General features: G+C 36.4%; 1 protein-coding gene across 1 annotated transcript in view; it reads left to right on the top strand.

The window, feature by feature from the left end:
- The window catches only part of STRIT1 (small transmembrane regulator of ion transport 1), a 39,019-nt gene extending 14,534 nt beyond the window's left edge, over window positions 1–24,485 (top strand). Inside the window, exons 2-4 of the mRNA XM_072959262.1 lie at window positions 21,512–21,690; window positions 24,165–24,260; window positions 24,360–24,485. Of these exons, the coding sequence (XP_072815363.1) occupies window positions 21,678–21,690; window positions 24,165–24,256 (105 nt within the window). The 5' untranslated portion in view covers window positions 21,512–21,677 and the 3' untranslated portion in view covers window positions 24,257–24,260; window positions 24,360–24,485. The remainder of the gene's footprint in view (window positions 1–21,511; window positions 21,691–24,164; window positions 24,261–24,359) is intronic.
- Window positions 24,486–25,513: the final 1,028 nt, after the last annotated feature.

The following is a 25,513-nucleotide window of genomic DNA, read 5'->3' as shown; positions in this document are numbered from 1 at the left end:
TCTTGGCCCAGGATGGATCTGCTCCTGCTCACGGTGCTATGTCAGCACCTGCACTGTTCCATTCCTGTAAATGCTTTGCTTGACCAGAAACGGTATATCCAGTTAGCCAGTCCCCAGATGCCAACCTGACTCTGGGCTTTATCCTTGTTTCCTTGTTCTTTGGTCTTTCTGGATAACGTCAGATATGCAACCCCAGCCAATTAGCCCTGTCTCCTCATTGCTGCTTCTAATGCTCTATAAAACTCACTCTTGCCCAAAGTCCCCAGGAGGAATGTCCCACTGCTTATGTGTCACTGTGGTCCGTCAATCCGTGGACTGCTTTCTCTTGAATAAAGGGCATCAAACTCATAACCAGATTGTTTTAGTTTTGCCATTTGACAATGCTTGTGTATAAAATGATCTATTCCATCATCTTTTAAAAATCGTACTTCCCACAGACTGTGAGCCACAGTAGTCCTGTGATTTCTATCTCTCCATCCATGTCACTTGCAAAGCACCGTTTTTTGTTTTTTTTTTTTTTTTAGCATCATCCTGCACATATTACAGTGATACTGTGATATAATAAGAAATGTGTTTGGTCATCTTCTCCAGTTCCTGGCACAGAGCTCCTAAAACCCTTATAATTTCCTGAGTGATAGGGGTGAGGAGAACATCTTTGTCATTCATAACTAGCCTTTTTTCAACCATACCTGAGTTTATGCTAATGAGGATGCTAATGGGGTGATTCTTGGAGGATGGGTTCTGGTTGCCAGAGAAACCAACTTTCAGCCCTACCACCAGAGAGGGGTGAAGGGCTGAAGATTGAACTGATCACCGTTGGCCAGTGTTTTAATCAATCATGTCTATGTATGAAGTAATAAGAACTTTGTAAAAATTCTAGACAATGGAATTCAGAGAGCTTCCGGGTTGGTGAATACATCAATGTGCTTACAGGACCCAAGAAGGGGTATGGAGACTCCGTGTGCCTTCCATACCTTGCTCTATGCACCTCTTTTGTTTGGCTGCTCCTGAATTATAAGATTGCTAATAAACCAGTAATAGTGAGTAAATTGTTTTCCTGAATTCTGTTAGCCGTTCTAGAAAATTAGCAAACTTAAGGGTCATGGGAACCCTCAATTTATAGCCAGTTAATCGGAAGTGCATAAAGCCCAGACTTGCAATTGGCACCTGAAGGGGGGACAATCTTGTAGGACTGAGCCCTTAACCTATGGGGTCTGCACTGACTCCAGGTAGTGAGTGTTAGAACTGAACTGTAAGACACGAGAGTTGGAGAATTGGTTGATGTGGGGAAAAACCCTCACACATTTGGTGTCAAAGGTGCTCTGGGAGTAGAAACAAATCATAGTATTAGTAATAGCTACCGTCTTTGAGTGCCAGATATTTTGCTAATGCTCACCATATATTGTTTCCAAATCCAGTGTAATCATTTAAGATCATTTTCTCGGCACCATTTTACAGCTGGAAAAACCAAGACTTTGTTACTTAGCAAAGGGCATAATTCAAATGAAATGGATTTCTGGTTTTCTCAGACTCCCAGTCCCTGCCTCCCCTATGCCCCCTGTCTATACATGGCTACTACTATGTGCCTCTATAACTATGTAAAATCTACTATGGCCAATTTATCCAGTAGATAAAACCGAGTGCCTCCTGTGGTGCCCTTTCTCTGCAGGGTGCTGTGGGCAAGAACATACAGAAGGAGAATAATGATAATTGGAGCCAACACTTGTTTGATCCTCACAGAACAGATATTTTTCTTGTCCTCCTCTGTCAGAGCAGAACAGTGAGGCACAGGATTGCTCTGTAACTTGTCCAAGGTCACACAGCTGATAAGTGGCAGAGCCATTATTGAAACTCAGGATTTCTGACTCCAGAGCTGAACGCCTCTTGAGAATAAGCAATCCTTTATATTAACTGTCAGTCTCACTTGGAAACAAAACAGACACACATGATAGAGCCAAAGAACTATGATTACATAGTGCCCGTACAAATTTGAAAGAACCTGTTCTAAACTTCACATGTAAGGGATTTCAGACAGGAAAGTATCTTCATGAATTTCGCATGCTGTTTTCATGAGCTGCAGCACAGTGTGACTCAGTAGCAGTAAAGATCCGTTCAGTTACTTGGTTTAACTACACATTCTTGTTCAGTGAACTTTTTATACCATCTTTTGACTGAAATTCTCTAAGTGAAAGAACCCCCCACCATGACTATTCCTGCCATTAATAATCTCAAAAAGACAAGGACCAAGAAGATCACATATAAGCCTCTGAATAGAATATAATACCTTTGGTGAAATGCAGTTGGCTCGTTTAGACATAGTTCTACCCGAAATAGCCGAGATGGACTGGATGGAATTTATTGCATTACTAATGTTCTAAAGGCAGATTTCCTAGTAACAGCTTACCCATAAAACTCTACTTTAACAAAAGGCTACTTGATAGCATAGAATAAACTCGAATGCATTTTTATAGCCGGAGGTTTCCAAGCCATGAATACTTCCATCCCTATAAGAAATATTTATGAGGCACCCTGCATTTTTCACCTCCATGATGGAATACAGCAGTTTCATCGCAGCCACTTTCTCTCTCTCCCTTTTTGCTGGTGATGGACTCCTTAGCATATCATAAGCAATCCGTCAGTAAGAGGAACTTTGGCATTCGGAAGGGAATGAAGAGTATCAAAAATTGTGGAAACTTTTTTTTTGAGAACATGCTATTCATTACTAAACTAACTCAAATAGTTTCAGAACAATGTTAAAATAGGCAGTTGAAAAGATGGTTGCCTGGTAATTTAATTTGCCTAGTGATGGCCTTAAAATTTATTTTTCTCCCTTATAGAAATAAACATTTGATTGGGCTTAGAAAATTCCAGATTGCTGACATTTGGGGTATGGTGTGTGAGACTCGTAATTTTTTTAAGTTAGCCTTTTCTTTTCCTTTTTTCCTTTTTAAAGGAAGCATATGGAAGTAACTGCTTTAAAAATATCTCTTTAAAGATGTCAAAAGGTTGGATTAAAATATTATGCTGTTGATCATTGTAGCTGTTCTGTCTTCCTTGTTAAAATGGTGGAGAAAGCCAATACTTGATTTTACATTAATTTTATAAGAATAATGATTTTGTTATTTGTGTAAATATTGCATAATTTAAAAATTCAAGCAATTAAAGAATTCAGACAGAAGACATCTTAAAAAATGAATTAGAAGAGAAACATAAGTTACATTAGCTAATATAGATAAGAGTATGAAAAGTCTAAGATACAAAATAAATATTGAGTAATACATACACTTCTATTTTAGAAGCAATGCTTAAAAATCTGGTTAGCTAACCATTGAATTTTATTATAGTGTGACATACATTGTTTAAAATTTGCAGATGTCCTCATATTAGATGTTAGTTTCAGATTCTTCTAGTTCCTATTTTTAAAAGGAAATACTGCTTTGTATTGATACAGATTTTTTGTATTGGTTAATATTATTAATTTGTTAAGTACCCATGAGCAAAACATTTTGTTAGTTGTAAAGTTAACTAGACATGGTGGCAGAGACTGGGGAGGTACTCATTAAACTTATTTCCACTTTTTAAACACACGGCTAGACTACATTTCCTGGCCTCCCTTGGCATTTGATCCAGACACGTGATGGAGTTCTGGCCAGTGGAACCTGGGTAGATTGACACCCATCACCTTTAGGAAGAGCCCGTAAGGTCTCCCATATATGTCTGTAAAGGCTCTTTTTCTTACTTCGCCTCCCGTTAAGATCTAGTGGAAGATTTTGAAGCCTCGGAGTAGGTGGCTGTAATTACTGGCGCAATGCCTGTATGGAGCGGACCCCCCCGCCCCTCCACCGCCAGCCCACACTGGACTGTGGCAGACCCAGCACACCTTAGGTGTGTAAGTCACAGAGACAGGAGGGTGGCTGTTTTTTACAGCTCTTTTCCTACCCTAAGCCAGGATTTCTCTGTCTTGCACTATTAACTTACTGGACTACATAAATCTTTGTTGTGGGGACTCTGCGTTAGTTACAGGACGTGTAGCCGCATCCCTGGTCTCTACTTGGGTGCCATTAGTGCCCCCCCCTCCAGCCATGACAATAAAAAATGTCTCTAAACATTACAGGTGTCCCCTTTGTCCCTGGTTGAGGACTGCTGGTCTGATGTAGTCATGTTGCTATTTTTAAAAGTTTTACACAGAGCGTTCTCTACATTTTTATATAATGAGTTTCTGAAAAATCTGAAGTCAAAAGTCTGAAAGGTGAACAGCATATTTACATATTATAAAGAGTTCTGTTATATAAGAGAAATAAAAGGAAAGTAAAAAATTTTAAATAAACATAGCCTCCAGTAGCACATTATAAAGATGTTATTGCAGCAACTTTTACATTTTTAAACTTTGCGTTTTTCCTTCACAATTGAACCCATACTTGACCAGCGTAAATAACACCCAATGAACTGTAGGTTGAATCTCAAGTTATTGCTTATGGCACATAGGACTTTCATCTGTGTAGCAATTTTATAAGACCTATGCTTTTGTTTGTATAATAAGGTGTATTGTAGTTTTCCATTTCCACTCATTTTTATGAAATAGAAATAAGTATCAAAATAATAGAATACATATCTCTGTATAGACCAAGATGGCCACATAGCCAGAATGCAGCTGGTGACATTTAAAAGACTTTACTGAGGGGACTGAATGAGATGGATGTTTGTCTGCTGATGTACAAAAGTCTGGTTTTACTTTGACACTCCTTAGTCTTAACCCATTTTCCCCATGCTTCGTTTCTGTCCTGCTGTGTTCATTTCCTCTTTTCCATCTCAAACTCTGCACTAGGCAATATAGTGTTTGGACAGCTTATCTGGTTCAGCATAGGCATCCTGAGGTCTCTGTACCTAGCATCTGATGTTTCACACCAGACACTTCTGCCCTTCCATGTTTAAGGAACTTTGTTCTCAAGGCGAACTCGTGTCTGGGTACACCCTGCATTGGCTCCTGCTTGTTATGGAGGAACATTACAGAGAGTTGGATGCTTGATAATACAAGCACAAACAAGGCAGAGTCCTTGCTTTTTTAGGAACTTGTCATCCAGATGTGGAGACAGATGCAGACATAAGTAATACTTAGACAATTCCATGAAAAGACAGAGACACTGGAGTGACTCGAAGTTCAAAGTAGAAACATTGGGGTTGGAGTGTATTAAATCCAAGTGCATTCTGGTGGAGATGGTTAAAAGAATATCTCCATCTGAACCACCGGCCTATCTGAAGTAGGTCCTCTTTTAAAATCCAACCACAGGTATGATGTTCTTAATCATACCTGTGATCGGAGCACAAGAGAACACTGCAATTGAAATTCTTTTCTCTGAATGCTTGGGAATGGTTAGTTTTGCTGAATTGGTGGATTCAGTAGCTCAGTCCTTGGTTAAATTATATGAGTAGAGCAGAGTGATTGAAAACCCTTGGGTCAGACCACTGGTGTTAGGATTCAAGATCTGCCATGTACCTCCAGTGCGACTTTCACCATATGGTAATTTAACCTCGTTCGCCTCAGTTTTCTTAACTGTAAAAACTGGGCAAGAAACTATTTGATAAGGTGTTGTGAGACTTAATTTTTTTATTGAAGTATAGTTGATTTACAATATTGTGTTAGTTTCAGGTATGCAGGAAAGTGATTTGGTTTTATATATGTATATATTACTCTTTTCTGTTTCTATCTCATTATAGTTTATTAGAGAATTAAATATTAATATGTGCCATGTGCCTAAAACAATGCCTGGCACCTAGTAAAGCTCTTGGTAATTGTTATCTCTTATATTTATTCGTGGTACCTTATAGAGTTAATTTATTCTTTCAAGCACTATACTATAGGTATTGATGATATTATCTTTATAAAAATCACATTTATAATTATATTTTCTTATATACAGTAACTCAGTCCCAATAAATCCCTCCAACTTTTTTGTTCTGTCAGTAACAGACTAAATTTCTGTTGTTACCTTCTGATTTCTAGAGATGCCTGTGTCTCAGAAATCATTCTATAATTTTGAAAAGGGAAGAGACTCTGGTAGACTTTTTCTTTACTTAAAAAATGTGGGGGTTTTTAACCCTGTTATTACAGACCCGGGTATTCCTTTTATTTTCTTTCTGCTCTCAAATAATTCTTCCTGATTTTAAAAAATAAAAATAAGTGCACTTCACAGAAAACACTGCAGACCTCTCAAATTCCTCTGCTGCTTATATGCTTTTCTCATATCTCCCTTGGACACATGCAGTGCTGGTTTTCCTCAGCACTTTGAGTGTGAGAGATGGATGGCGAGTGTCTGGACTCTCCTGACCCAGATTGAAAGGCCTCAGGAGGCGTGCACAGACTAGATTCGTAGATACTGTAGAACAGTCACATTACAGTCACTTCGCCATGCAGGATCCCCTTACGGTCAAGACAGCTCAACAGCAACTTTATGTAGGCCACATAAACAGCGTCCTCCTCCCCTGGCATGAAAATACTCACACTTTTAGAAAATATTTCTGGAAAAAGATCAGATTTAGAGATTAGGCGTATTTATCTCCAAGACAATTACTATGGAAGGCTTGAAGTTTATGAGAGGCTATTACATAGAGAATAGGGACCAGCTGTTCTCCATTTCTGAAGAATCCCAGAGAGCTAAGCCTCAGCGTGAAATAATTAGGTTGGTATGAAGAAGAATTTCCTGACGGTGAGAGTGAAACACTGAAAGGAATACCTTACCGTCTGAAAGAGCTCCAAGAGCAGAATGGTTCTACTGGAGCTCTCTCTGCTGCTGAAATCTGTGAGAGCCTTGAGCTTTCAAAAATGTGAGTTAACAGATCTACCTTCCTCATCAGGCATTCCTAACATCCTAAAGGATTCTATGCTGAGGTGCTGTGTTTTGTATATATTTCCTAGAGATGGTGTGCAGTTTGTACTTTGCTTTCTCATATGGTTTTAGTGATGCAGTCTGGGACGGTAGAATTGTGTCATCTTTGGAATCAGCCGTACCTGGCAAGCATCCACACTCTACGACTTTGACTCTGAGAGTCACTGTGTGGTGTTTGACAAGTTGCTTAATCTCTCTGAGATGTAGTCTTCTATAATGAAGGAGAATAATTAAGGAAAAAACTGATCATTGTATTGAGGTCACAAAATGCTAGCACATAGTAATTAATACATTAGTTAAAATGTATTTAAGTATATATACACACACACACACATACACATATGCATGTATTAAATAGGAGTATTTTGTAGGAAAAAATTTCAACATGTGGGAAATAAAACTCCCTGAACACAGACATAAGTACATTAAAGTCTTTGTCCTACAAAAAGTGTCACTGTGTGATATTTAAAAGCAAAATACCACCTGGGAATTTAAAAATTCTCTCAAACAATTCTTGGTCAAAGAGAAAATCAAAGTAAAATGTCAGAATATTTAGAAAATAGCATTAATTAAAACATTACATGTCAGAACCCATGAGATACAGCTAAAACTATGTTTATAGGAGAAACACGTGAACTTAAATGTTTCTATAGATGGAAAAAAATTAATGAATTTAAGCATCAGCTTAAAAATTAGACAAAGAATAAGATAAACATAAAGAAAAGTTGAAGGAAATGATTAATAGGTTAATAAATAATAATTAATAATTTTAAAAGCACAAATTAATAAAATGCAAAACAGGAAAACTGTAAACCTGAAAAATAAATTCTGGTTCTTGGAAAAACTAGTTAAAATGAGAAAAGCATAATTATACATAATAAGAAATAAGAGTGGGTAAATGACCACAGAGACAGAGGAAATGGAAATAATTAGCTCTTGTTCATCTCAGTACTGAGGTGAAGTGGAATAATTTTTAGGAAAATGTAAATTGCTAAAACCATCCCTCATAGAGGAAAGCCATTTACTATATTCAGAGTTCATTTACAATACAAGAGATAGATGAAGGTTATTAAAATCACTAATGCTTCCCTAATGAAAGAAAGCATTGCTCTGATGCAAATATAAATGTAAGGGGAAAAGTTGGAGACAGAAATTGAAAAGGAAGAGGTAAAATTACTTTAGACAATGGTTTATGTATCAAAATCTAAGAAAATCAACTGAAAAGTTCCTATTGACCCTAAGCAAATTTGGTAAGTTGTATACAGTTCATACAAAAATGTGTCATGGGAAAAACATATTTACAATAACAACCAAGAAATACTTTTTAAAAAAGAATGAACTTAAGAAATGTGCAAGAATTTTATGAGGAAAATTCTAACACACACAAAGTCTTGACTAAATGAAAAAGTATCTGGTGTTCTTGGAAGGGTAGGCTGAATATTACAATGTTTCTCATATCCCTAAATTAATCACTCTACTTAATGCAAGTCAATTAAAAATGACAACAGAAGTTTTTCCTTCCCTTCCCTCTCCTCTCTTTCCTTTCCTTCTTTTTTTGAATTAAGTGATTTGAAAATTCAAGAGGAAAATGAAACGTGAAAATAATCAAAATCATTCTGAAAATAAGAATAATGAAGGGGCACAAGGCGTGCAGATTTTAAAACAGATTGTTACTAGGATATGAATAAGCAGATAATTAGTAAAAGCTAGCAAGTCCAGAAATAGATATGATTCCAAGATACATCTTGATGGAAGCGTGGGTTACAAAGGTATATGCATTTGTCAAAACTCAGTGAATGTGCAGTTAAGGTCCATACATTTCATCATATGTAAAGTTTATTTTGAAAGAAAAATCTATTAAAACTTATTGGGCTCTAGTCCTATGAAATGCATACTCAAGTATTTGGAGGAAATTGTGCTGATATCTGCAATTTATTTTAAGACAAATCAGAAAATGGGAAAAATCGGAAAATGAGAATTGACGACAGCTAGCGGGTTGCATAAATGAAAAAATTTGTAATTATATAGAATTATCTCAACATTGATATATGCTTGAAATTTTCATATTTAAGTGTGGGAACAACAGGCTCAAATGTGTAGAGAAATTTAGAATGCAATAAAGATAAAACTGCATATCTTTAGGTAACAACTTTGATTGTAGAATGAAAGATTTCTGTCTCCTATTATAATGGTTTCAAGAACCAGAATGCTGGTAGGGAGGGGTTGGTTGTAGGGAACAGAGTAGCTCCTGAGGTGAATCTCCTAGGTTCTTTAGTGTATCCTGGTGTCCTGGCTTGTGAGGCCGTGTGGAAAGTTGGCACCACTTCCCAAGAGAGCTCTCTGCTGGGCGGATGTTTTCTCATTAAGGAACCACGTAGACTAGCAAGGGGAGACCTGGTCCTCAGGGACTGCACACGTGCAAAGGTCAAGGAGAACACTGTCACTGTACCAGAGGGTATGTTCTGGTGGCCAAGGGTGGCTCTGTTCTTCAAGCATGGTGATATTTATGCCTTTGAGTTTTTGGTTACATTGCTCTTTTATACCTAACGGCTTGAAGGTTCAGATCCGTTTATTCAGGAGTTCTGAGCAGTTCATCAAGTGCTATTATTTAACTCTTTGTCTTCCGTGGTTTGGTGCTACTCAGCCCTACATTTATATTTCTCCAAGATTTCGTGCAACAGGTGTTTTGGGAGCAGCATCGATCTGTTGTTCTACAGAGAGAGTTTGGGAAAATGCAGGCTCCTGGGGACTTAGCCCAGCTCTCAGCAGGAGTCCACTTTGGTTCCTTGTGGAGAGAAACAGCCAGACTTCCTCAACCTTAAAGATGTACTGAGACTGATGGGGAATTACGGGGGTCTTTTTATTTGGAGCGTGGAGATAGGAAAAGAGTGTATATATTTTGGTGGCAAAAAGGAAATACCAGAAGTTCAAATATATGAGGATTCTGTAGTTTCGAGAGTTCTCAGGGAAGGGAAAGCATTAAAGAAAACAGTTTACAGAATGTGTTTACAACTGAATACATTGCCTCATCCTTCCTTCATTGAAAATATAGTATTTGATGCCACCCTTTTGCCTCTTGAAAGATTACCATTTGAAATATGGAAATGCTAATGCAAAATTTCTGAGAAGAACTTGTCTTTTGGTTTAAGTTTTCTTCATTGACAATATCATGAGCTTTTGAAACTTTTCACCTGCCTGAGCCCTCTTGGAAACCAGCACTGGAAAGCTTTCAGTGATGAAGGTCACCCAGCTCTTACACATAGTTCCTACTGGACACTGTTACCATGAGGTGTATAATTAGCAGAGGGTCAGCAAATAAGATTTTGAAGAATGTGATTATAGAAGCAGAAAAGTCATTTCAGGCAAGCTTGTCCTCTGTGAGTGTTTTAGGAAAGGAGCAGAAGCCAACCAGCGAGGAACTGGACCACATCCCTGATTCCAGCTGCCTTAATACCCTCTTTAGAAACGCAGGTGCAAAGCTCAAAAGCTCAAGGTCTCAGGTGCATTTCCTTGGCAACAGATTCCCGTGCTGGGGGCCTGACTTACCTTGTCATTCAGTTCTCACACCAACTCTAAAAATGTAGGTCTTATTTAAATCTTGATTTTATAGACAAGAAACAGGCCACGTTAATTTAAGTCACGTTAAGTGTGATTTTCAAAAAAGGTAATATCAGGACTCTCTGGCAAATATAAAAAGGACAAAGTATCAAATACTTTATTGAATTCATTCAAAAGGGGAAGAAGATGTTGTGATCAGTTCAAATAGCTTTTAAGAAGCTAGTGTATTTGTCAGCAACAAATCTTAACAAAGGATTGTCAGGATGAGATGGCTGAGCTAGACATAGAGCTGTTAATGTCCACCTGGCCCTTGGTATTCGGGGTTATCTTTTCCATTGCATGGAAATTGTGTGCATCTCTACTGGACAAAAATTTACAAGTTTGCAAGTAAATTCTTCCAGTATGGGAACTTTAATCAGTAGTAAAAATGAGATGAACTGAGTGCAGGTCTTGATCATTCTCAGGTGACTTTTGTCCCCATACTATACTGAAAGGATCTGCATCCACTTTTGCCTTTTTCCTAAGTTTGTGGAGACTTTTTCTGACAGTAACCTGCCCCCAAGTCCCACAGATATTAGTTAGAGGAGCATAGATTTGAACCCCTGTCACTGTGACTGCACAGTCCTGGTATTCAACCCTTTGTTATTACTCAGCAATGAGTTAATTTGTTTTTTATTTTAAAAGAATGCTGGAATCCATCAGGTCTGTGCAGCTAATTCTCTCTCATATCCAAGGCATCTCTCTAAAGCAATGGCTAGTGGGATGGCAAAACCTTCCAAATCGGTCAATAAACGTCAATCTGAAGTAATGACACCTTCTGTTTCTGTGTTAGTGGAGATTGCTGAGGCCACAAACTCCAGCAATAGGAGCATCACATTAAGAATGACATGGGGATGGGGGGGTGTAGCTCAGTGGTAGAGTGCATGCTTAGCAAGCACAAGGTCCTGGGTTCAATCCCCAGTACCTCTATTAAAACAAACACACCTAATTACCCCCCCCAAACAAATAAATAATTTTAAAAAATGACATTGAGCATCTTTTCATGTGCCTGTTGGCCATCTGCATGTCTTCTCTGGAAAAATGCCTGATCAGTTCCCCTGCCCATTTTTAATTGGGTTGTTTGTTTCATTGATACTGAGTTGTATGAGTTCTTCATATATTTTGGATATTAACCCCTCAGTTACAGGGAAGTAATGTACAGCACAGGGAATATAACTAATGTGTTATAATAACTTTATATGGAGTATAATCTATAAAAATATCAAACCACTATGTAGTATACCTGAAACTAACTTCTTATTGTAAGTCAACTATACTTTGATAAAAAATGACTGTGCTTTATTTTTTACCTTTGTCTGTATCTATATTAAAACATTCGAGAAATAGAAACTTTTAGGCTGGAAGCATATTCTATAAACTATTTGCAAGGCAGGGATCTTGGTATCAATGGCTTGAAGGTTAGGGAATATCTCTTGGAGTAAGAAATCAATAAATAGATGCTCACATTTGGGCATCCCTCTGCCAACCTCCTTTCTCAACTTCTTTTACATTTTACAGTGGAGTAATAATAGGTGTCTCCAAACTGGGTTCCAGAAAGGGGTATCTCATGTCATGTCACCAGGATGAGGTCATGAATACCAGGAAAACAGCATGAAGGCTAGAGGCTGGGAGTCAGGAGGCTGACTCTAGAGTTAGAAAAGTCACCTCACCTTTCTATAGTTTACTTTTTTCTATATGTGTGGTTGCACTAGATGAGAGGTTTCTAAACTTTTTAAGCACCACAACGTTAATATATGATGCAAATAAAAGAGAAATATTATGGTTAAGGGAATTGAGGAAGAAACAGACGTGGAAGCCCCCACATTCTTCCTGCCCTCTCTTCTCCTTTCCTTATTGGAAAGAATCAGGACTGACTGCAGAATCTGCAGGGCCCAATACAAGATGAAAATTCAAAAATGCCATTCAAAAATTAACAGACTTGGGGTGGATATAGCTCAGTGGTAGAACTCATGCTCGGTGTGCACAAGGTCCTGGGTTCAATCCCCAGTACCCCCATTAAAAAAATAATTAACTTAAAAAATTAAGAAGTAAAAGAAAGTGACATTAAATATGCTATAAAGTATTTTCCTTTAAAAATATTTGATGCTATAAAATGTAGAGGTGTAGTTGTGATTCTTGAGTAATAACATAAACTTAAAAATAGCAAAAAATAATATTTTGGATGTCATAATTTTATGTAATACAATATATAATAATACTTTAATAATTTAATATCTTTATTGACCATGAGTTTTTTCTGTAAATTATATATTAGATCATCAGAATTTGTATTTTATGCAATTTCATTTTCTATATAATTGAAAGCAATGATAGTCACTTTTGGCAAATGCAAGACTGACTGCAAATAATTTTTTTTCATTTTGACTTTTTATTGAGGTATAGTCAGTTACAATGTGTCAATTCCTGGTGTACAGCTTAATGTCCAAGTCATGGATATGTATACATATATTTGTTTTCATATTCTTTTCCGTTACGTGATATTGAATATAATTCCATGTGCTATACAGAAGAAATTTGTCTTTTTTAATCTATTTTTACATATAGTGGCTAACATTTGCAAATTCCAAACTCCCAAATTTATCCCTTCCCACCCTCTTTCCCCCAGTAACCTTAAGATTGTTTACTATGTCTGCAAGTCTGTTTCTATTTTGTAGATGAGTTCATTAGTGTCCTCTTTCTTTCTTTTTTTAGATTCCATGTATGAGTGATATGGTATTTTTCTTTCTCTTTCTGGCTTACTCCACCTAGAATGACAATCTCTAGGTCCATCCATGTTGCTACAGATGGCATTATTTTATTATTTTTTATGGCTGAGTAGTATTCCATTGTTTAAATCTACCACAACTTCTTTATCCAGTCATCTGTCAATGGACATTTAGGTTGCTTCTGTGTCTTGGCTATTGTATATAGTGCTGCTGTGAAAATTGGGGTGCAGGTGTCTTTTCAACTTAGAATTTCCTCTGGATATATATACCCAGGAGTGGGATTGCTGGATCATATGATGTGTATTTTTAGTTTTTTGCAGAATCTCCAAACTGTTTTCCACAATGGCTGCACCAAACTACATTCCCACCAACAGTTTAAGAGGGTTCCCTTTCCCCCCACCCTCTCCAGCATTTATCATTCATGATCTTCTTAATAATGGCCATTCTGACTGATGTGAGGTGATACCTCATTGTAGTTTTGATTTGCATTTCTCTGATAATTAGCAGTATTAAGCATTTTCTCATGGGCCTATTGGCCATTTGTATGTCTTCATTGGACAATTGTTTGTTTAGATCTTCTGCTCGTTTTTGGATTGGGTTGTTTGTTTTTTTGTTAAGTTGTATGAACTGTTTATATATTCTGGAAATTAAACCTTTGTCAGTAGCATCATTTGCCAATATTTTCTCTCATTCCACAGGCTGTTGTTTTGTTTTGCTTATGATTTCCTGTGCTGTGCAAAAGCTTATGAGTTTAATTAGGTCCTATTTGTTTATTTGCTTTTATTTCTGTCATCTAGGTAGACTGCCCTAGGAGAACATCGCTAAGGTTTATGTCAGAGAATGTATTGCCTATGTTTTCTTCTAGGATGTTTGTTGTATCTTGTCTTATATCTAAGTCTTTAAGCTGTAAATAATTTTTGATAATTTTCAATTTCAAGAAGATTTTTCTGCTGGTATAACTGTTACTGGAGAGCTGTTCAGAGTAGTTTATAGGATGTGACAATAAGGATAAATTTCTGATAAATTTACATCAAAATATAAATTTTAAAACATCTAGAGCTGATGATTCTTATGAAACAATTTTCCAGAAAAAGATTTAACTCTCCATCCTAATCAGTTTTGTGTAAGTCTGAATTTAATCTTAAATATAAACTTACACAATGGTAGTTTGATATTTCTTCTGACATTTTCCATAACTTAGGTCTAAGTTGTGCAAGAAACCAAAAGTGGCTTTATGATTTGTATGTGTTTCAAAACATCTGTTATGCATTCTTCAATTATAAGGAAAAGGTAATTTAAAAATTGTCTACTTCTCCATATTTAGTTCATCCAAAGCTTCATAAGAAAATAGTGTTATTTTACATCAAATGTAACAATCTTTAAATTTAATTTCTATTTTGGAATCTGTGGATATTTTGTCTTACAATTTTTAAAACGAGAGATTCCACAATCTACTGCCAAAATTCACTGCTTATCTACCAGGAACTGCATTCAGGCATGCCTGCTGCCATCCCTACTGCCATTCTGCGCCCAGGTTCCGGTGCGGTTCTGCTCTCCATGGCTCTGGGCTGTCCCAGGCTGAGACATGCACCTAAGGCTGACTGCTCTGTGGCTGCAGTTTGCCTGAGCTTCACATGCACGGGCTGCTACAGGACCACTGCAGCTCACGCGCACTGCCTCCTCAGCATCACCTCTGCTTATGCACATGCTCCATTGTCCCAACCATACTGAGGACACACAAGTTCCAAGGTGAAGTTACGAAGAATTTCAGGACCCTCGCAGGAGAGCATTAAAATGAGCATGAGGTCCTTCTCAGCATGGAGTCTGAGATGACTGCACAGGTTCCACTCTGGAGAAGCTGGCCCTAGAAGGAACTCTCGGGGCTCTGTAAATGCACATGACAGTGATTTCACTTACCGGCTCTCTCTAACACATCTTTCTGTATCAGAAAGCTCAGTTCTGATATATTTCTCAAAGAACCATTATTTAGTGTTTAGTTGGATGAGGGTAAACCTCCAAGACTAAGAATAAATGGTCAAAAAGGGGAAAAGCCAGAAGAGTCTGATGCCACAGAAGCGAAGAGAATAGAGGATTTCAAGAAAGATAAAGTAACCAGTGGAATCAAGTGACCCCAAGAGCTCATCAGTAAGTAAGATCAGGACTGAAAAATTTCCATTGATTTTAGTAAAACAGCAGTCACATGATCTTAGATCTGAGTGATCTTAGAAATAAGTTGTTTGAGTGGAGTAATGTAGGCTGAAGCCATATCAGAAGGTTTGTCGAGGAATGAGAAGAAATTGAAAAATGGACTCCTGCAACCCCTTTTATTGCTGTGGCCTGAGGGTCAATAGATATGGTCCCTTTACTTGACGTAATCCCAGTTTCTCGCTTCTCCACTATTGTAGTGCTGCCTTCTGCTCTGAGCCACCCTTTCCTTCCTGGAACTCACAAGGAGGATTCCCAGGGAAGGAGATCAGGAAGTTTGTAACCCTTTGTTGCTTCTTACTCGTTAGTCTTGATACCTTTCACATTTTGGACATCTCAGGTTGGAAAAACCTTGCCCAATTCATTCTACTGCAATTTGCTGAACACTTTTCTTGGACTTTGAACACATACAGTTCTTCACATAGCAACACATTCAACACAAGCTGATAATAGGGGAAAGTCTCACACAACCCATCAAAACCAGGTTAGTCAGATCCATCATAAATGCACCACCCTACTTTTGTCTCATCAATAATCCCCCCTTCTTGGTGATGAATCAAGCACCACCCTGGTCTGAGTCTCCATCATCTCTTGTCTCTTGTCTGGATAACAAGTCTCCCTGCTTCTGTCTTTGCTCCCAATCACAGCAGCCAGAATGGTAACTTTAAAAATGTGTCATTAGATTATGTTAGTTACCTCTTTAAAACTTTCCTTTGGCTTCTTGTTTCATTTAGAGAAAACCCCAACATTCTAACAATGGCTGATAAAGCCCTCTGTCCTCATCTCTCTGATCTCTTCTCTTACAGCTGGGCGCCTTGCTCACCCCGCTGGAGCCATACTAACTCCTTACTGTTCTTCAATCCTTCAATTCTTTTCCTTCAATCTTCAAGGAAAAGCCAGCCTTAGGATCAACTGAATTATTAGTCAGCCCTGCTGCTGTTTACATGGCGCTTAATCACTGTTTTGAATGTAATTCTGGGAGAGCAGGGATCTTTGTTTATTGATGTATCCCAAGTGCCTAGAATGGTGTCTAGCATGTAGTAGGTGCTCAGCAAACACTTCTTTTAAAAACACAATTTTCAACTTTGTTACTATTTTGCCTGGCATTTCTCCCAGTCCTGCTCTGCCTCCCTTCCCCTTTTCACCTTGAGGGGCTGGGGGTTCTTCTCTAAAGCTTTCTTGTTTCAAGAACCAATTTGAACTTTAAAAATTTGAGATATAATTCACGTACCATAAAATTCACTCTTTTTGAAGTGTACAACTCAGTGGTTTTAATATATTCAGAAGGATGTGCAGCTATCACCACTATCTAATTCCAGAATATTTTCATCACTCCTGAAAGAAACTCCATACCCCTTAGCAGTCACTCCCCACCCTCAGCTCCCACCACCCCCAAGCAACCACTGATCTATTGTCTGTTTCTATAGGTTTGCTTGTTGTGGACATTTCATAAAATGGAATCATACAATATGGCTTCTTTTACTTAAGATACTATTTTCAAGGTACAACCATTTTTGGGCAGAACTTCATTCCTTTTTATGGCTGAACACATTGTATGGATGTAATACATTTAGTTTATTTATTCATCAGTTTATGAACATCTGCATTATGTCTACTCTTTGACTTTATAAATAATGCTGCTATAAACATTTGTGTCTAATTTTTGTTTAAACACTTGTTTTTAATTCTCTTGGGTATACATGTGAAAATGAAATTTCTGGGTCATAAGGTAATTCTACAGTTAACATTTTGAGGAAATTCAAAGCTGTTTTTCAAAGTGGCTGTACCATTTCGCATTCCTACCAGCTCCATAGGGTTCTAGTTTCTCTACATTTTTGTCAACGCTGTGGTTATGGTTTGTCTCTTTTATTATAGTCATCTTAGTGGAAGCGAAGTGGTAGCTCATTATGGTTTTGATTTGCATTTCCCTAATAACTAATGATTTATTGGCCACATGAGTATCTTTTTTGGGTAAATGTCTATTTAAATTCTTTGCCCATGTTAAAATTGGTTGTCTTGATTGTTGAACTCTAAGAGTTTTTAAAAATATACTCTGGATACTAAACTATTATCAGATATATTATTTGCAAATATTTTTCCCATTCCATAGATTGCCTTTTTATTTTCTTCATAGTGTTCTTTGATGTACAAAAGTTTTAAATACTGATGAGGGCCAATTTACCTATTTTTTCTTTGATTACTTCTACTTTAGGTGTTACATCTAAGAAATCATTGCCTGATTCACCCCTGTGTTTCCTCCTGATCTTACAGTTTTAGCTCTTAGATTTAGGTCTTTGATGCATTTTTAGTTAATTTTTGTATATGGTATGAAGAAGGGGTTTGCCTTAATCCTTTTGCACATGAAAAACTATTTGTCCTAGCATCATTTGTTGAAAAGATTGTTCTTTCCCTAATATTTTATCTTGGCAGTCTTGTTGAAAATCAGTTGACTGTAAGTAGTTTATTTCTAGATTCTCAGTTTTACTCCATTGATCTATATGTCTTTATACCTGTACCACACATTCTTAATTACTACAGCTTTGTAGTAAGTTTTGAAATCAGTTAAGTGTGAGTTCTCCAACATTTTTATCCTCTTCAAGATTGTTTTGATTATTCAGGGACCCTTGCAATTCCATATGAATTTTAAGGTTAGGTTTCCTATTTCTGCAAAAAGAAAAAAAAAGAGCATTGGTATTTTGATAGGCGTACATTGGATCCATAGATTGCTTTGGGTAGTACTGCCATCTTTAACAATATTAAATGTTTCAGTCCGTCAACATGGAATGTCTTTCTATTTATTTAGATCTCTAGTTATCCTCAGCAATATTTTCTTAGTCTCAGTTGGAAGTCTTATTTATCTTTGGTTAAATTTGTTCCTAGGTATTTTATTATTTTTGATGCTATGGTAAATATCTTTTTTTCTTATATGATTTTCAAACCATTCATTGCTAATGTTTAGAAATACAATTGATTTTTGTGTCTTGATCTTGTAACCTTGCTGAATTTGATTATTAACTCCCAGGTTTTTTGGCGTGGATTCTTCAGGATTTTCAGATGTTTTTTACTCCTGGCTACAAGCTCCCATACAATACTGAATCAGAGTGTGAGAGCAAACACCCTTGTCTTGTTCGTGATGTAAAGCGGGAAGCATCTAATCTTTCACCATTAAGTGTGTTGTTAGTGGGGGTTTTTTGTAGATTCATTTCATGAAGTTGAAGTTCCCTTTTATTCCTATGTAGTGTTTTTACTTTGAAATGATGTTGGATTTTGTCAAATGTTTTTTTTCTGCATCTACTGAGATGATCGTGTGGTTTTTGTTTGTTATTCTGGGAATAGGGTGTATGATGTTAATTAGTATTTGAATGCCATGCTGACTATGCATTCCTGGGATAAATCCCACTTAGTCATGGTGTATGATTCTTTTACATGTTACTGGATTTGGTTTGTTTGTTATTGAGAATTTTATTAGAGAGATTGGTCTATAGTTTTCTTAAAATATCTTTGGCTTTGGTATTAGGCTAATACTGGCCTCGTAGAATGAGATGGGAAGACTTCCTTCCTCTTCTGCTTTTGGAAAGAGTTTCTGAAGGATTAGTATTAACCCTGCATGTTTGTTAGAATTCACCAGTGAAATCATCTGTTTCAGGGCTTTTCTTTTGTGGGACTTTTTTTTGGATTATGATTTCAATCTCTACTTTCTATATGTCTATTCAAATATTCTATTCCTTTTTGAGTCTGTTTTGGTAGTTGATGTCTTTATAAGAAATTTTCTGTTTAATCTAGCATGTGAAGGTCTATTTACTATGATTTCAGACACTGGTGGTTAAAAATGTATGAAAAATGGGGCTGAAAATGGAGGGAATGACTACAAAGAGATTGAATGGGGAAATATTTAGGAGTGGTGGAAATTTTCTAGATCTTGATTTTGGTGGTGGTTACATGTGTTTATCAGAACTCATAGAAATAACCCCCCAAAAGTGAATAAAAATATGAAGAGTAAAGAATTCTGACTTATCTTAAATAAGAAACCAAGTATTTGAATTTTTAGCTGAATAACCCTAGAAGAATCTAATGTCATCTTGATAATAAAGGATTTGAGAGCTACATCTTGAAGAAAGTATGCAAAGTAGAAACAGAAAATGTACCTAAACACCTAGATGGTATGCCCTAAGAGGAAGATTAGAACATGGACAAATATAGGCCTTTGGGTTTGTGAGTTCAAAGCAAAACTAGTCTATTCCTGAATAAAACTTTTTTTCCACTGACTAAATTACAAAACTTTTTTTTAACATTTTTTATTGATTTATAATCATTTTACAATGTTGTGTCAAATTCCAGTGTAGAGCACAATTTTTCAGTTATACATGAACATACATATATTCATTGTCACATTTTTTTCTCTGAGCTACCATAAGATCTTGTATACATTTCCCTGTGCTATACAGTATATTCTTGTTTATCTATTCTACAGTTTTGAAATCCCAGTCTATCCCTTCCTACAAAACTTTTTAAACTGAAGGGATATCAAGGAAATCTGATTCTAGATTGAATGCTTTTCTGAGACCTGGGCAATCAATTCATGTTCATTGAATTAGTTTTTCCATAGAAAGAGAGGGGGAAAAAAAACTAAGAAAAATGATGAGTTATAAAGTGATCCCTCCCCCAAATCCAAACTTATAACAATAATGTTAATATTTCATATCAAAAAAGCAAGCTTAAGACAACTGAAGTGGAAATGTAGAAACTTTCATACATTCTATCTTTATCTTTGTCCTTTGAAGGGTACCTGTTTCTTTTGAATTTTTTTTTTTGCCTTAAGATAGTGTTCATTTGAATCTATTTAGTTAAAAATTTCAGCATTTAAGTGAGATCGATCACTACATTTTTCTTTTGTCTTTGTCTTGCCCTTAATAATATATTGAACAAAGTTTCATCATTTAATATTGAAAAATACCTCCTGACTTTACCGGGATTTTGTTAAACAGTACATAATCTCTCTTATTTGGTATAGCCAGGCATATTTTTCAATATTAAATTGTAGAAAGAGAGAGAGGTGACAGCTTGGCTTAAATGACATTAAGCATGCAATAAATTTATCAGAGTTTTGGCTGCATAATCCAATCTGTAGGTATATGACTTGAGATAGGAATTCCTATGTTATCCTTGCCTGTGTGGGTGGTAGCATTCCGGATTCATATAAGAAGTTGTGTGGTATGGTTGAAGCATCATTGCAAATGGGAAAATAGAGCGAGGAGGCTTTCTAGGCATCTTAACAAGGAGTTGGAGAACCATTGGTGGATTTTGGTGAGTGATGAGACATGGTCATTTGCAGGGAAACATCACTTGGAACTCTAGAGGTGGATCTGATCAGGCAAGTCTTGTCTTATAGAGGAGGACACCCTTAATCTTGTGTTGGATTTTTTGGAAAGTTGGTTGCAAGGTAATTTTGCAAAACTTCTCCATCCAGACCCAAACATTAGTTATTCCAAAGAGAATCTAGAGCATGATCTAGGTCATGTTACATAAACCAGGCTGGACTTTGACAAATGGAATGTCCTATTTTTAATACATTGCTAATAAAACAACAAGCTTATGACTGCTCTCTGAAAATTCTAGGCAATACTAGGACATTTCTATTACAATTTTGTTTTTAGAATGGTTTATAGGAAGGGGCACCATTTATCTTTTGCGTTCTGTAATGTAATAAAGAACTGTCTATATTTCGTATAGCTTTTCCATTTCATCTTTATGACGCTTCTTCCGCGAGTAGGTTTTAGTATCCTCATTTTAATATTACAGGAGCTAATGCTCAGGTTAAGCAGCTTGGCCTTTATTACAGAAAAAGCAGAGTCGGAATTTGAAGCCAGGTCTCTCCAACTCCAAAGTCCTTTCTTTCCAATATATCACCCTCCCTCTTTAACAGGACTTGTCTAATTGCAATGCCATTCTTCCTCTGTACACCCCCTTCACCAAATATTTTCTTCATATTGTCCAAGGCACTGGGTGAATAAAAAAAAATCTGCATATCTCTGGGTTAGGGTAATTCAACTTACTTATTTTTTTAGGTCATGTATCCCCTTGTTTCCTCCATAACAACAGGATAAAGAGACAGAGGAGTTCTGCTTTCCAGTACCTTACATCACCCAGACAATTGGCAGCCAGGAGATGGCAGCTGCCACTCTTCAGATATCTATTTAAAGTTCAAAGAGACACTGGATAACAGAGGTAAGCGTGGCCCTGACCAGCCCACCCGACAACACAAAGAATGGCTGAAAAAGGTAAGATTTAAGGCATCTGACCCTCTTGGCCAAAAAGGCTCTGGACTCCCTGGTTTATTTGTATTTCCTAATATTTGCCATTTCTCAGTTATTCTGAAGAACGTGGTAGCTCTGCTAAAGGAGCATTTAACCATGTATTGTTAGCCTGCAAAAAATGCATTAGATATTCATATAATGTGTAGACATGGTCCATAATTGCATAGTTTTAAAAGGAACAAAAGAGCTTAATTTTTTCATGCTTGTTTTGAAAGATGAGTTAGAAGTCGATTTTTCTCTATTGTTGTGCTAGATTTGAGGTACTGTGGTGTGCTGGCCCAGAATTCAGGACATTTGAATTCTGTGTCAGATCTCAGCTAACTGGCCTTGGGAGTTTGAGGCAGTCCCGCTACCTCTTGGTCTATTTTCTGATTCTCAAACGTAAGTAAAATAGGCATCTCTTAGATGCTTCACATCTGAATTTCTTTTTTTCTGGTTTTTAAGTATTTTTTATATTTAGGAAAAATGATTGACTCTACTAGGATAAAAGGGGGCTGAATATATACACTGTGTCCAAGAAAGTTTTTAAATGCCTACGGGAATTGATGCTTTTAATCCTGACAATCTCATGAGATATGAAGTATTATCATCATTCCCATTTTACAGATAAGGAAACTGAGGCATAGCAGTTTAGAAACTTACTTGTGATCACATACAAGAGAGCGGTGGCACCAGGTTTTGAACCCAGAGAGTCTTCTTCCAGAGCACAGTGCCCTTAAGAATACTTGCAGGTGTAACTGCTTAGGCAGGCTCAGGATTAGACAGAGAGAAGCATTTTGAAATTACTCTTCATACTTAAAAAGAGGTTTTGTACTGATTTGTGCTATTAATGTAAGTGACATATACAGAGTCTGTTGTGTTCCTATATATTCCTATTTCAAAACAATGCTACAGATTATAATAAAACTTAAAATATTAGTGTTAACAGAACACAAATGCAAGCATACTTTGAGTATTTAAATGCAGGAATAAGTAATAAGATACATATTACTTTTAGCACTTTACTGGATGTAAATTTTAGAACTATATTAAAATACACTTGTATAAAATATAAATTCTCACTTAAAATATCAGTATTGACTTTTAGTATTTTTCCCTATTTCAAAGAACTTAAATCAATCTAGCAACAATTCAGAAAATTACTTCATACTTCCACTGTAATGGCACCTTAATTCATAAAAAGGCTTTCATCCAAATGGGGGTAAAGGTATCAGAAGTTCTCTTTATCCTTAAAGCAATACCACCTGGTGGGTAAAAGAGAAAGGTATTTTCATTTAGTAGTTAAAGCTTTGTTCAAAGCCAGTGAGATGGAGAAGCAAGGAAAGCCCTTGAACTTCGTGAAAGTTGAGAGACTTGTGACATTTTTGGAAATGTAGATTTAAACTATTAAAATTCATTTTAATTTCAGAAGGTTTGCTGTTACAAGTGTCTTCTAATTTTAGAAGTGTCTCATTTCCTGATGATTTTATTTTAATAGCATTAAAAAACTTCACATTGTAAAGTGATGGATATTGGAATAGGAACGTAATTGCTAAGAATATACATGGTCTTTGTTAGCTAATGGCATAAACTAACTGCTTTTCAATTAAGACTGTATCTGCATCTTTAACCCAGAGAAAGTAATTCCGTCTTTCTGTGCTGTTTTGAATCTTCTTGTGAGGTATATGTGTGTTTGAAAGAACAAGGTTGAGATGCCGTGAATATTTTAAAAGATACTTTTAAAAATTGCTTTTTATAGGTAGGGGTGCAAATAGGAAACACAGGAGGAATTATTATACTATTGGCTTTTATGTGTGTATTGGATCAGTGTGGGCTCAACCAGTTAAAAAGGTAGAACCTCTTTTCTCTAGTCAAGAACGATTGTATAAGGTATAATGCTTCCTTTCCCTATGATTCTTAAGATTAAAGTCAGCTGTCAAGGCTCAGAATGATTTTCAACACCTTTCCCTATGTTATGATTATTTAGTTTAGTAGGAATTACCTCAGAGTCATTTTCAGTTGTATTTATGTAAACAGCTCATCTCTGTGTTATTGAACAAATGCATTAATGTGTTCTGTGTACACCACATGCAAAGTCATTAGAGTTCACAAAGCCTTTGCACATACGCAACGTTATTTGATCCTCCCAACTCTGGGAGGTATTTACCACAAGTTTCTTTATCGGTATTTTATAAATAGGGAAGTTCAAGCTCAGAATTACCCAAGGTCACATAACTGTACAAGGAAGGCCTACAGTTTGAACACAGGTCTTCTATTCTAAATACCAGGCTGAGTCATGAGTACTTTTTGCAGGAAAGAAAGTAATAATTATCTATGGATATAATGAGAGAGTGCATTTTTTTCCCCTGGTATGATACCAGATTTCCTCTTATCCCCTTGATTCAGAAGATTTAATACCAAAATGACCCACCTAATCTGTTCTGTTTATTTTTAAGCAGAGTCCACATTCTCACATCTTCTGGTCCCCATTCTTCTCTTGATTGGCTGGATTGTGGGATGCATCGTAATGGTATATGTTGTCTTCTCTTAGAAAGGTAACGTTTTCAATAATTGAATATGTTTACTCATAAACAGTGTACATTACTCCAGAAATAACCTTTTCTCTTTTACTAATGGAACATTTTATCATGCAGGCAGGAAGACTTCAGATTGACATCATTTTGAAGAATTAAGAAAAATATGAAAATAACAAATTATTAAATTTTCTCATGTAAATAACTGCACTGTTTGACATCAGTTTATAAACTTGGATTTGTAAACTGCTACTTTGGTGTGCATAAGAATATCTTAGAAATATGTTTAAGATTCTGGGTACAAATAAGAGCTATAGGAAAATATAGATGAATTTCTCTGTAACCTAGGGGGTAGAAAATTTTTCCTGTGACTTAAAATGCATCAGCAATAGAAAAAATTTTGGTAAATTAATTACATTTAATTGTTTTGGCCACCTCTCAAAAAATACGGACAAAATGAGCTAGAGATAAGAGAGTTCTTCTAAAACCAAGTGTAAATGTAAACTGGGCCCTTAATAAGAACTGCAGTTAAACTGCACTGAAGAACCATGGCTTAGCTTTCAGATGGGAAAAATGAAGATATCTGACAATCGATATATTGGTAAGGCTATGCGGAAGTAAGCACTCTCCTATACTGTGTTTAAAACTTCAAAATAGTACATTTTTAGGGGTGTTTGGTAGTCAAACTATCAAAATTACATATGTATTAACTTTTGACCCAGCTATCTTTCTTCTAAGAATATTGATATTTCCACAGGTACACTGGTAAAAATGCAAAATGGTATGTGCACAAGTCTATTCATTATGGCATAATTAGAACAAAAGCATGGGAAAAGCCAAATATCCATTAATAGAAGACTAACTGAATAAGCTGTTGTCTGTCTACATAATGTGGCACTTAAACAGCTGTAAAAAGGAATGAAGGGGTTCTCTGCGTACTGCTGTGATGTCATCTCCAGGGCAAAGTGTTAAGTGAGAAAACAAGGTACAGAACAACATACGCTACCTTTTTGTATAAAACAGGAAGGGCTATATACCAATATGTACCAAAATGGCTTATATTAAAATATTGGGACAGAGGAGCCACAAATGGCTAGATATCTCTCAGTTTCCCTTATTTTGGAATCAATTAAATATCTTATAAATTCAAAAACCAAAAAAAAAAAAAAACAACTCCCAGGTTTAAAACAGATAAACCTAATAGTATAGCAAGTTGGTGGTGGACTTGTTAAAAGATGTGTTGCTGGGCCTCACTGTCAGTTTCTGATTGAGGA

The sequence above is a fragment of the Vicugna pacos genome, chromosome 1 (genome assembly GCF_048564905.1).
Source record: "Vicugna pacos chromosome 1, VicPac4, whole genome shotgun sequence".
Taxonomy (NCBI): domain Eukaryota; kingdom Metazoa; phylum Chordata; class Mammalia; order Artiodactyla; family Camelidae; genus Vicugna; species Vicugna pacos.
The sequence above is the reverse complement of the archived record's forward strand: the minus strand, read 5'-3'. Positions and strand labels throughout refer to the sequence as shown.